Source organism: Sapajus apella, unplaced genomic scaffold (assembly GCF_009761245.1).
Source record: "Sapajus apella isolate SASKATOON/1434 unplaced genomic scaffold, GSC_monkey_1.0 scaffold43, whole genome shotgun sequence".
NCBI classification, from domain to species: Eukaryota; Metazoa; Chordata; class Mammalia; order Primates; family Cebidae; genus Sapajus; species Sapajus apella.
In genome coordinates this window covers 911,933-925,476 of record NW_022436983.1, presented here as the reverse complement: position 1 = coordinate 925,476, position 13,544 = coordinate 911,933, and the positions used below count along the sequence as shown (strand labels likewise).

Here is a 13,544-nt window from a genome sequence, read left to right as displayed (position 1 = left end):
ATTTCTGAATTCATCCTCTTGTGGTAGGAGAAGCTATTTTGTATGAGATCAGTCTTTAAAGTCTATCGAGACTTAATTTGGGGTCTAACATATAGTCTCTCCAATGAAAATATAACCAGGTGATTGAGATGACGAAAGTTCATAGACAAAGTATGATACATCTCTTAATTTTATTACAGAATTTTAGTATAAGAATGTACCTTTAGATATCATTCTTAATGACATCTCATTGCATTTTGAAATAACAGTATTTCTGTGATAGTGAAAGAGGTTCTCATTTGTGAAATATCGAACCAGTGACCTTAGCTATTCAGTTATGATAAAAGGCCCAATCTAACCTTTCATTGAATGTGATATTTATTAAAAATGAAATACCTTATTTCTATTACTTAATCAATAGCATATTAAGCCATTTATTAATAAGATTAAAGAATGTCTTGCAGACTAGATATTCAGCTCTCTTTCATCTAGTTTAATTTTAACAACCAGGAAATAGCAGTCTAACTTGGAGTCAGTCAAATCTGTCTAATCCAGTACTTGTAACTTTTATGAGGTACAGGAAAGGACAATTAAAATTTGCAGAAAGAAAATAATTTGTGGCCAGGTGCAGTGGCTCACGCCTGTAATCCTAGCACTTTGGGAGGCCAAGGCAGGTGGATCACCTGGGGTCAGGCGTTCAAAACCAGCCTGGCCAACACGGTGAAACTCCATCTCTATTAAAAATACAAAAAACTAGCCGAGCATCATGTCACATGCCTGTAGTCCCAGCTACTTGGGATGCTGAGGCAGGATAATTACTTGAACCCAGGAGGCAGAGGCTGCAGTGAGCCAAGATCACGCCACTGCACTCCAGCCTGGGTGGCAGAGTGAAACTGCATCTCAAAAAAAAAAAAGGCCGGGCGCGGTGGCTCAAGCCTGTAATCCCAGCACTTTGGGAGGCCGAGGCGGGTGGATCACGAGGTCAAGAGATCGAGACCATCCTGGTCAACATGGTGAAACCCCGTCTCTACTAAAAATACAAAAAATTAGCTGGGCATGGTGGCGTGTGCCTGTAATCCCAGCGACTCAGGAGGCTGAGGCAGGAGAATTGCCCGAACCCAGGAGGCGGAGGTTGCGATGAGCCGAGATTGCGCCATTGCACTCCAGCCTGGGTAACAAGAGCGAAACTCCGTCTCAAAAAAAAAAAAAAAAAAAAGAAAGAGCATAATTTGTAATGGCCATGTGGAGAAAAAAAGCCCCTTTTACATTGTCACATAAGTAAACCTACCTGGAAAAGATTATTTCCCCATGATTTATGTTTGAAACACTAGGCTTTGGTACAGGTAGTATATTGATAAATGTGGCAAGAAATGCATTTAAAGTTGGGAGAAAAAAAACACTGTAGCAAGAAGAAGAAAAAATTTCTTTCTGATTCCAATTTAATATATATGTATAAAGATTTTTTTAAAAAGCAGAAAATGCAGAGATAGAAATATGGAGGCCCACCTCTTCTAGGGAGCCTTGTATTTTTATAGAAATAGGATATACATGCAGAAAAGTGGTCATCTCATGAGTATACGGCACAATGAATTTTCACAAGCAGGACTACTTCATGAATGAATGTTTCTATTATCCACGCACCAAGGCGGCGCCCTCTGAATTGTTTCTGTTTCAGTACTCCTGCTGCCAAAAAGATAGGACAATTAACTTGTGATAATGGTCATAACAAAAGTGGTTATGGTCCCTAGTCTGAGCTGGGCATTGTCAAGCACTCGTGCTTGTATTTTCTCAATTATGCCTCACAGAGACACAGAAAGAGGCACTGTTGTCCACACTTTGTGGATGAGGAAACAGAAAGGGGTTTAAAGGAGCTAATTGATAAGTTTTTGCTGTGTGTCGGGCACTGTGTGAAGCACTGCGTAGTCACTGTCTGGTTTCATTCTCACGCTGTCCCTGTGAGGGTTGTCATCCCCTTTTATGGAGGAGAAGACCAAAGGCCAGAAATCTCACTTGCCGTGGTCACAAAGCTTGGAAGTGACAGATCCTGCATCTAAACATGGGCCATTTGACTGCCACACCTGCATTCTCAACCAGCAAAATGGAAGGTTGTTTTGCCCCAGAGCGAAGCATGTGGACATGCCTGGAAGACAGTGCCATTCCTGAAGGCTGCACCAAGGGAAGATGGAAGAAAGAGATTTGCCACGGAGTGGGTCTCACCAATTCTCAGAGGCCAGGAGCTGCTCATTCAGCAAGATCCTTAACCCTTTTCTGACAGAGTAGTTCATAGAACTTTCCAGGAGCTCCTGATTTAAAATGGCGTGCAGCAGAGTTGCCTCTCCAAATAAGCAGGAAGCTCTCTGTGGCCTGCTTTAAAGGACAAGCTGAATGGCTCAGGTCTAGCTAGTTTTTGCCCCACGCCCATCCCCCCCCCCGCCACCCACGTCACCCAGGCTAGAGTACTGGGGTGCAGTCATAGCTCATTGCAACCTCAACCTCCCCAGGTGATCCTTCCACCTCAGCCTTCCAGGTAGGACCACAGGCAAGCACCTCCATGCCTAGCTGATTTTTGTATTTTTGGTAGATAAGGAGTTTCGCCATGTCACTCAGCCTAGTCTTGAACTTGTGGGCTCAAGCAGTCTGCCCACGTCCTCCTCCCAAAGTGCCTGGTCCACAGGTGTGAACCACTGCGCCCAGACTTGTTTCTTTTCTGAATAACAGAATCCAGTAAAGTTAGAGTCAGAAGGTTCCTGGAGGTCACACACGCCATCACCTACTCCTCAGACAAAGCTGGCTCAAGCCTGGTGTAGGGTTGAGGAGATGGGCTTGAGGGAGCAGAACCCGGGCCCCAGTGCCACCCCTCCTCTCTGGCACATGGGACCAATGAGCCGATGTCCTCTGCACATCTTTCCAGTCACGTTTATTGTCTACCTCTTGGAGTTCTTCAGAATTCTTTGTTTAGAACCCCTGGCAAACTCACACAAATGCCCTGGCTTTCCAGCATCTGAATAACTTAATCCTGAAGAAATATTTAGATTCCAGGCCAAAAATTATTTCTAAAGTACAGTAAAATTGCACTTTTTTTTTTTTCTTTTTTTTTGCTGGTGAAGAAGCTCGTTGGTCCTGGGACTGAAAGATATTGAAAAATTGTGGGAGTAACAGCATACAGAGTCATCTTTTCCTTTGTAACCATGGTCGCTGGACTAATTACGTCCCTGTGACCTCTTTGAGGGTCTGTGTTCCAGGCCTGGATCCTAGGTGTCAGTCCTCACATCCTCTCCTGGGACCTGGGCCTATTCTTCTGTTCAGGTGGCAGATTTCTTGAGCCCCTCTAGCATGTCGTCAGTGACCCAGAAATGTGTTTCAGTTGTCAAAATGGTGGGGATATGTCCCCAAATCAAGTATTCTTTAACTGATATACCAAAGGGTAAATCTGTCCATCCCATACCACCTCTGGCAGGCAAAAATAGCCTCTGGAATCAAACATAACACTTCCCAAAAGCAGACCTGAGGGGCCAGCCACACAGCCCACTCAGTGTCCCAGAGCCTCTGAGGGGCTCTGTCTAGAGACCCTCTTGGTGGCTGCGAGGCAGGCCGCGGTGAATGCGGGTTTGCCTTGTTGACCCGCCCTGCACTGTGGTTAAAGCACACCAGAGCCTGTCTGCCTTGTGCCACCCCTTCAGGTGTCCTGCATAGGAGAATGGAGAGTTGATGCCTTTTGGTTTTGAGGGGGTTTTGCAGAGGGTTGGTTCCCACAGGTTAGTGAAGCATTTCTGCCGCTGAACGTGCTGCCTCCTGGACTTAGGAGGTTGCATTAGAGGTGCGTGTGGGCCTTACAGGTTTGTCTTTGAATTTGAAGGATTCATACTCATTTCGTCATTAAATTCATGTCATTTCTGTCTAATGGTATATAGCTTTTCTTTTCTTGAACTTATTCTGTTGAGAGTGCCTTGGCATGATTTACTTCAAATAAGTTAAAGAGTTAGCGTGTCGCCGGGCACAGTGGCTCAAGCCTGTAATCCCAGCACTTTGGGAGGCCGAGGCGGGTGGATCATGAGGTCAAGAGATTGAGACCATCCTGGTCAACATGGTGAAACCCCGTCTCTACTAAAAATACAAAACATTAGCCGGGCATGGTGGCACGTGCCTGTAATCCCAGCTACTCAGGAGGTTGAGGCAGGAGAATTGCCTGAACCCAGGAGGTGGAGGTTGCGGTGAGCTGAGACTACGCCATTGCACTCCAGCCTGGGTAACAAGAGCGAAACTCCATCTCAAAAAAAAAAGTTAGCGGGTCTCTGTGACATTTTTGTTTCAGCTCAGAGCACACTGAGCCATTCCAGAGACACAAACGTTCATTCATCTGATAGCAGCACTTCCCAGCAAAACCCAGTCACTATTGATGTACATAATTGATCACTTTATTAGCTGGCAAAAAGAAGCCCTGTTGAGGTAAACCTAACTTCATTACATCCTGTATGTCGAGAGCAGACACGTGGGGACGTGGCTGATGGGTTCCCATTTCAAGGCTGATTTTGATAATGATAATGTGTAAGTAGCATTGATTGTTCTCTAATTGAATTTTTCTTTCTTTAGGCCTCTTCTGAAGAGCTGAAAGCTGCCTACCGGAGGCTGTGTATGCTCTACCATCCAGACAAGCACAGAGACCCAGAGCTCAAGTCACAGGCGGAGCGGTTGTTTAACCTTGTCCACCAGGCTTATGAAGGTCAGTGGAGGGCTGGATTTGTAGAAACATCCTGGTAACAGATATTCGATTTTTAGGAGGCATGATTTGTAGAGGATAGAAGCAGAGAGTCCTTAGAGGTATATAAAAGAGGTGGTTAGTTTAGTACTTTTCACTGACAGCGTCCTTTGAAAGAGTAGTATTTTGCTTTGGAAATCAATACATGTCCAGTAAGTAGAAAATGAGAGACTGGGTGAAGTAATAGACAGAGTCTCAATTGCAAGGGAGTACTCAAGCTTTAAATCGTTCACCGGTTTTCTTCTAAAGAGAACTCTTATAGGTAAAAGGCTGATCGTTACAGGGAAGGTTTCTTTGTTCTCTTTTTTTGTTAGAAGATACAAGGACATTTTTTCATCTAAAAGTGATTTTATTGGTTCTGAAGCATTCAGTTTTCAGTTCTAATAAAAGAAAGAAAATGACATTAAGAAGGCTTATAGGAAATAGAATCAAGTGATTCACGTTTTTATACTTATGTATGTCAGAAAGAACATTCTGTGATATATTGGCTTATAAAATATTAAAGTCACTATTGGATATAGAGCTTCCGTTTGGGGTGGCAAAAAGTTCTGGAAATAGAGAGTAATGATGGTTACACAACATTGTAAATGTACTTAATGCTATTGAATTATATACTTTAAAATGGTTAAAATGGTAAATTTATATGTACATTTTACCACTATTTAAAAAATTTAAATTAAAAAAAGTTAAATTACCCTTATATACATCAAGTACACTAAGTTATTTGTTCTAGAACCATTTGGTGATTTGCTTCTTAGACCAAAAATTAGATAATGTGTTTCTTTGTACAAACATAAAGACATCTCACTGTATACATAACAGCTTGTAGTATATTTCGCTTTATAGTTTTACCAAAAAGTTAGATTTTAATGGCCAGTGAAAATCAGGCTTCAGTGTGTGATAAATGTGTACAGTCGGTGTAGTATCATTACCAAATTTAACTCTATTCAGATCATTTGCATGGTGGTTCTGAAGAGTAGCCTGTTCTTTTTATTGTATTATGTTCTCTAAATGGGTGCATTAATTTTACTGTTGTCTAAATTAGCCACATAGTTTGCTTGTATTGTGTTGGAGACTTGGGGAAGAGTTAACAGAAAAACCCTACCAGTGCTAGAGAAAGTGCCGCAACAGCAGACCCTGCCTCGTGTGTAGCCTACAGGGAGAAAAACAGTGAATGAATAATTCCTTTTTTTTTTTTTTTTAAAAGAGAGAGACAGAGTCTCACTCTTTTGCCCAGGCTGGAGTGCAGTGACGCAACCTTGGCTCACTGCAACCTCTGCCTCCTGAGTTGGAGCAATTCTTCTGCCTCAGCCCCTCAAGTAGCTGGGATTACAGATATGCGCAACAATGCCCAGCTAATTTTTGTATTTTTAGTAGAGGTGGCGTTTCACCATGTTGGCCAGGCTGGTCTTGAACTCCTGACCTCAGGTGATCCACCATCTTGGCCTCCCAGAGTGCTGGGATTACAGGTGTGAGCCACCCCGCTGACCAAATAATTCCTTATTAAATGCTGGAGAGGAAACCAAGTTTGGCTCCTGTGTTTTCCAGGAGATGGCGTTTCTTCCTTTCCCATTAGATTTGATTATACGTAGGATCATTTATGTGGTTTTTAAATTATCCCTAAAAATACATGGGAACTCTCAGGGGAGAAGAGGCCCGAAGGTCTTGGCAAAAATTGGTGAAGTAGAGGGAAAAGATAATGACCATTGGCCTTGCTGACATTTGAGTTCGGTTGGGATACTGTCGAGCAGCTCTTACCCTTAACTGAGAAATCCTTTCTGATGTAGTTTGGGTGATGTGGCCAACAACATGGTAAGAGACGTTTTTGTCTTTTAAAATTATTTACAAATAGAGAGGAAAACAAAACAAATGTAGACTGTCTTTGGAGTTAATAAAACTCTGTAAATAATAAATCAGCTTTTTCTAGTATCTGAGCCTGTTTCTACCTTTATATCAAGCTTCTTTAGAAACTGGAACCCACTCTTTCAAGTCAGTGTACTTTTATATGCTGTAGCAGAAATTTACCAAATTATTTTAAAAACAACTTTGGCGTCCTTTCACAATGCAGGAGCCAGTGCAGCTTCCTACACGTTGCACCCTGTACACCTTGTTACCTGTACCTTACAGCCAAGAGTAACTTGGACACTGGGAAAATCTGACTTTTCTCATTTGTAACCACCTTTAGACATACCCTACATTAGCCAGGTGTAGTGGTTCACGCCTGTAATCCCAGCACTTTGCAAGGCCAGGGCAAGAGAATCATTTGAGGCCAGGAATTCAAGATCAGCCTGGGCAACAAACGGAGAGCCTGTCTCTACAAAAAATAAATTAGCTGGGCATGGTGGCACACACCTGTAATCCCAGCTTCTTAGGAAGCTGAAGTGGAAGAATTGCTTCAGCCCAGGAATTCAAGGCTGCAGTGAACTGTGATCATACAACTGCACTCCAGCCAGGACAATAAAGACCCTGTCAGTCAGTAAATCAATAAACAAACAAATCCTAGGCCGAGTCGAAAAAGCAGTTAGGAGGAAAGATGCATAGAAAATGAAAGGGTAATAGGACGATTGTGATCAGTCGAGGGGAACAGGAGATGAGCTTACCTAATGATGTCAGTGTTCTCAGAAAGGACTGAAGGTGAATTTCGTATTTTATAAACGTATTTGATTTTTAATTTGCAGTGCTTAGTGACCCCCAAACCAGGGCCATCTATGATATATATGGGAAGAGAGGACTGGAAATGGAAGGATGGGAGGTAAGAGAAACTGTGCGTCTGGTGTCCCAGAAAAGTCATTAAACAGATACAAAACATCTCCCCAGAACCCTGCAATCTGTCATACCGTCTTTGGGAATATTTGAAGACATTAGAGCCCTCTACCTTGCCTTGTATTTTAGTTTTAGAGGTTGAGTTCTGGACTTGGCTTTGCCACTTTGTCACTCTGAACTTGGGCCAGCCACTCCTCTGACTTGTCCTTCGTTTCCTAACCTGTCAAGTAAAACAGAAGAGGGATGGACTGGGCCAGTAATTTTTAACCCACGTGTGGGGTGGGAGCAGGCGGAGCAGGGGTTGATGGGAGACGATTTCTTCAAGGGTGCACCTCTGACTGCACTTCCACTCCCTCCACCCTCCACAGCTCTGCACCTCTCTCTCCACCTCAGTTCTCAATAATTGCAGTGAGGAAATGTTTCAGATGGGAATATGTTATGCATGTGAACAAAATGGAAGCAGAGAAAAGTCAAGAACCGCTAGGTTACATTGCCTATGAGGACCCTTTCAATTCTCATGCATTATACTCTAATGATAGAGCTCTGTCAAACGTGATGAGTGAAACAAAATACATAGCAAATGTATAGCCCTTGGCAGCCATGCTGTGGGAGAACAGTCACCGAAATTCAGACAATTTGTTTTCTTTCCCACTGCCACAGACTAGCAGGAGAGCCTTGGGCAAGTCATTGGACTGCCGGTGCTTCCATGTTACTATCTGAAAAATGAATATTAAAATTAGCTGTGAAACTCTAAATCGCTACAGGAATATAGGGGTATCATTAAAGAAACTTGGTTCTGAGCCAGGCAAAGGGGCTCACACCTAGAATCCTAACACTCTGGGGAGCCAAACTGGGAGGATTACATGAGGCCAGGAGTTTGAGACCAGCCTGAGAAACGTAGCAAAACCCTGTTTCTATAAAACATTTTTTTAAAAAAATGAGGCAGGCCGGGCGCGGTGGCTCAAGCCTGTAATCCCAGCACTTTGGGAGGCCGAGGCGGGTGGATCACGAGGTCAAGAGATCGAGACCATCCTGGTCAACACGGTGAAACCCCGTCTCTACTAAAAATACAAAACATTAGCTGGGCGTGGTGGTGCGTGCCTGTAATCCCAGCTACTCAGGAGGCTGAGGCAGGAGAATTGCCTGAACCCAGGAGGCGGAGGCTGCAGTGAGCCGAGATCGCGCCATTGCACTCCAGCCTGGGTAACAAGAGTGAAACTCCATCTCAAAAAAAAAATAAATAAAATAAGGCAGGCTTGGTGGCACACACTTGTATTCCCAGCTACTCAGGAAGCTGAGATGGGAGAATCACTTGAGCACAGGAGGTTGAGGCTGCAGTGAGCTATGATCACACCACTACACTCCATCCAACAAGGGCAACAGAGCAAGACCTTGTCTCACACAGAAAAAGAAAGAAACTTGGTTCTGATGCCCAAGAAATTTTGCTAGGCTGTTAATAACATTGAATTGTCTCTCACTGAGTTATATTTTCAGCATCGTGTAAGATTTCCCTTGAAGTTCCTTCAATGTTTGATCTCAAGCGTGTGTGCCTGTCTCTTCCAGTTCTGGCATCAAAACCTTGTAAAGGCCTTTAGATGAGGAGTGGAGGAGAAGGAAGAGGATCCTATTTCCTTTCCCACCTTTCCACTCTTGCTTCATATTGATTGCTGTGGGCATATTCCACTAATAGCCTTTTGTGTGTGTGTGTGAGTGTGTGCGTGCGTGTGTGTGTTGAGAGTGCATGTACTCTATATGTGTGCGTGCATGTGTGTTGAGAGAATGCATGCACTGTGCGTGTGTGTGTGCGTGTGTGTGCGTGTGTGTGTGTGTGTGTGTGTGTATGTGTGGTGAGAGCACACGCTGTATCACTCAGGCTGCAGTGCATTGGTCAGGCACACACCACAATGCCTAGCTTTTTTTTTTTTTTTTAAGAGATGGGGTCTTGCTGTGTTGCCCAGGCTGGTCTCAAACTGCTAGCCTCAAGCTTGCCTCCCACCTCAGCATCCCAAAGCGCTGGGATTGCAGGCGTGACCCACCGCCTAGCCTGTTGCCATTTTTTTTTTTTTTTTTTTTTTTTTTTTTGAGACGGAGTTTCGCGCTTGTTACCCAGGCTGGAGTGCAATGGCGCGATCTCGGCTCACCGCAACGTCCGCCTCCCGGGTTCAGGCAATTCTCCTGCCTCAGCCTCCTGAGTCGCTGGGATTACAGGCACGTGCCACCATGCCCAGCTAATTTTTTGTAGTTTTTTTAGTAGAGACGGGGTTTCACCATGTTGACCAGGATGGTCTCGATCTCTTGACCTTGTGATCCACCCGCCTCGGCCTCCCAAAGCGCTGGGATTGCAGGTGTGACCCACCGCCCGGCCTGTTGCCATTTGTTGATTGTCTGACACAGTGGATTGTAGTTGCCAACATTTAAACCCCGGGAGGTTCTGCATGATGATCCAGTCTTCTGTCTTTTCTTGAAACATCTGAAGATCTGGTAACACTGGACCTGAGGAGCCCTGGCCCTTCAGACAGGGCTGGGCTGTCCGGTCCCCACCACTCCCCTTTGTGTTCCCTCTGGCTCTTGTCATCTGCATGTCCTCCTGGCTCCAATGGGCAGTTGGTATTTGGCTTCTGGCTTGATGGAAATAGCAGTGCTTCCTGTCACGTTGGTTCATGGCAGCTAGGTATTAAGCCACGTAACTTAGCATTTTCTCATCCAGAAAGGAAAATAGAATTCTGTTGTATTTATTCAATTTCCCCCTCACTCTTTATACACTCCTTAAAGCTTCTTTGTTTTTTTTTTGTTGTTGTTGTTGTTGTTGTTTTTTTTTGAGACAGAGCTTCGCTCTTGTTACCCAGGCTGGAATGCAATGGCGCGATCTCGGCTCACCGCAACCTCCGCCTCTTCGGTTCAGGCAATTCTGCCTCAGCCTCCTTAGTAGCTGGGATTACAGGCACATGCCACCATGCCCAGCTAATGTTTTGTATTTTTTTAGTAGAGACGGGGTTTCACCATGTTGACCAGGATGGTCTCTATCTCTTGACCTCGCGATCCACCCGCCTCAGCCTCCCAAAGTGCTGGGATTACAGGCTTGAGCCACCGCGCCCGGCCTAAAGCTTCTTTGTTTTTTTAGATGTGGGTTGACTACAGTTTTTCAAGGCAGCAGTTGTAGTCACTGAAAAGCTGTAGGACTCCATCACATATTCCTTCCTCAAAGACTAGGATTTTAGCCCCAGCAGCAGCATATCCCAATCAGTGGAGCAGTGGGGTTTGCCGGTAAAATATTGTATGGTTTCCTCTCATCAAACCAGACTATCTTCCCATTAGAAACAAGGCAAATTCACACACAAAATAGTGGTTAGAAAATTATGTAGGGCTGGGTGCAGTGGCTCACACCTGTAATTCTAGCACTTTCAAAGGCTGACACAGGGGGATCACTTGAGCTCAGGAGTTCCAGACCAGCTGGAGCAACACAGTGAGATCGCATCTCTACAAACGATACAAAATTAAAAAATGAGCCAGGCATGCTGGCACATGCCTGTAGTCCTATTTGGGAGGCTGAGGTGGGAGGATCGCTTGAGCCTACGAGGTCGAGGCTGCACTGAGCTGAGCCATGATTATACCACTGCACTCCAGCCTAGGTGACAGTGAGACTGTGTCTCAAAAAATAAAAAAGGAAATAAATGAAAATAAAAATATGTACACAGTTGTGGGTGGTAAGTGGTTAAACATTATTTTTGGTTTTTGTTTTATTTTAGTTTCTTTTTGTTTTTTTGAGACAGAGTCTTGCTCTGTCGCCCAGGCTGGAGGGCAGTGGCAGAGTTTCAGCTCACTGCAACCTCTGCCTCCCAGATTCAAGTGATTCACCTGCTTCAGCCTCCTGAGTAGCTGGGATTAAAGGCACACACCACCATGCCTGGCTAGTTTTTGTATTTTTTTTAGTAGAGACAGGATTTTACCATGTTGGCCAGAATGGTCTCCATCTCCCTTCCTCGTGATCCACCTGCCTCGGCCTCCCAAAGCCCTGGAATTACAGGCGTGAGCCACTGTGCCTGGCTTCATAATTTTTAGTAAACTAAGAAAGTCAGGTTCTCATGGATCAGAATTGGCTTTTTTTCATATTAATACTAAGCTTTCACTGCAAGATAAAAATGCCTTCAAAGAAAACTAAATGAAGTTACCTCCCCAGATGTTTACTCAGAGATGTATTAGTGCGTAACATATAATAGGAAAATTGAGCCCATTATTCATATTACTCAGAAAGTCTCATTGAACTCAAGCACATTTTATGAAGCTGGCATCAACATTCCTTCAAGGAATTCCTACAGCTGGATGGATTGTTTCTTGTGAGGATTCTCTCACTACAATAATAGCTTTCACTCCAGGGAGGAAGCTGTATTCCCTTCATGCTATTGCTAGTATTTTTAGACTATTAAACTCTTCAGTTGCTGAAGGGTATCCATTTACCACATATTTATTGGGCTAGCCATATGGGTAGTCAGTGAAGGGTGAAGGGCATTGTTGTTCTGAGTGTCTGAGACATCTTTAATCCAAAGATCTCAAAGCATTCCATCAACTAGAAATCGCTCCCCAACCCACTGGAGCTTCTTTAGAATGTACAAAATATTGGCCTAGTTGTCAGTCATTAGGTACATTTTCAGGTTTTTTTGTTTTTAAGACAGGAGCTCACTCTGTCATCCAGACTAGAGTGTAGTGATGTGATTGCGGCTTACCGCACAATCTCGACCTCCCAGCTCAGGCCATCCTCCCACCTTAGTCTCCTGAGTAGCTAAGACTACAGGCATGCATCCTCACACCCCACTAATTTTTTAATTTTTTTTTTTTTTTTTTTTTTTTGTGAGACAGAGTTTTGCTCTGTTTCCCAGGCTGAGGTAGTGGCGTGATCTCAGCTCACTGCAACCTCTGCCTCTGGGGTTCGAGTGATTCTTCTGCCTCAGCCTCCTGAATAGCTGGGATTACAAGTGTGCACCACTATGCCTGGCTAATTTTTGTATTTTTAGTAGAAATGGGATTTCACCCTGTTGGCCAGGCTGGTCTCGAACTCCTGACCTCAGGTGATCCTCCCACGTTGGCCTTTCAAAGTGCTGGGGTTAGAAATGTGAGTCACTGTGCCCAGCCTTTTTTTTTTTTTAAAGCCTTCCAGAGACTGTTATTCTTTGGGAAGATCCCCAAGGAATGAGATGTAACCATTCCCAACTTATAAAACCAGCCCTACTATTTACTTCTTGAGGTGGGCTAGTCATGTTCATACAGATTCTCACATTGAAAACGAAATTGGTCATTGTTTCAGAATGGCAAAAATCTAACTTTGAACTGTGAATGCTTTGACAGTGTTCATTCTGGTAATGGCTGGCAACTGCCATGGAAACCGCGTAACGCATCTCCTGGAATGAGCGGAGTTATTATTCCAGAGTAATAACTAATTATTAATAACTAATTCTTCTGGAATAATCTAACACTTTCAGATGTTAGATTACGTCCAGAGTTGTTGCATCCTTCGGCCCAGATCATCTGCAGTTTGGTTTTTGTCTGCAGTCCTTTACATTATTTATATTTTACTTTTCTCTGTCTCTGTTGCTGGTTTTATAGTATATGAGAAAGCCAGCCCGTATTAAAAGCTGTAATATGGTCAAGATCACGAAAAACTAACAAAGGTTTAGAACTGTCACAGAGCAGAGAAGACTAAGGACGCCTGATGCAACGTGAAATCTTGGATTGAATCCTGGAACAGAAAAAGGATGTTCGTAGAAAAACTAGCGAAATCTGAACCCTAGGTTTAATTAGTAGAAATGTACTAACGTAGGTTTTTGAGATTTGGCAGGTATTCCATGGTTATATAAGATGCTAGCATTGGGGGAACCTGGGTGTAGGCTATTCTAGAACTTTCTGTACTATTTTTGTAGCATTTCTAAAGTTCTAAATAATTTTCTAAAATTATTCCAGAATAAAAAGTTTACTAGCTAGACCCAGATGACACTTTTTTTTTTCTTTTTTTCTTTTTCTTTTTTTTTTTTTTTTTTTTTTTTTTTTTTTTGAG

The 13,544-nt window shown here is 43.6% G+C and overlaps 1 protein-coding gene across 1 annotated transcript in view; it reads left to right on the top strand.

Annotated features, from left to right (window-relative positions):
- Nucleotides 1–13,544, top strand: part of DNAJC11 (DnaJ heat shock protein family (Hsp40) member C11) — a 69,239-nt gene that overhangs the window by 13,601 nt on the left and 42,094 nt on the right. Inside the window, exons 2-3 of the mRNA XM_032300259.1 lie at nucleotides 4,570–4,699; nucleotides 7,414–7,487. Of these exons, the coding sequence (XP_032156150.1) occupies nucleotides 4,570–4,699; nucleotides 7,414–7,487 (204 nt within the window). The remainder of the gene's footprint in view (nucleotides 1–4,569; nucleotides 4,700–7,413; nucleotides 7,488–13,544) is intronic.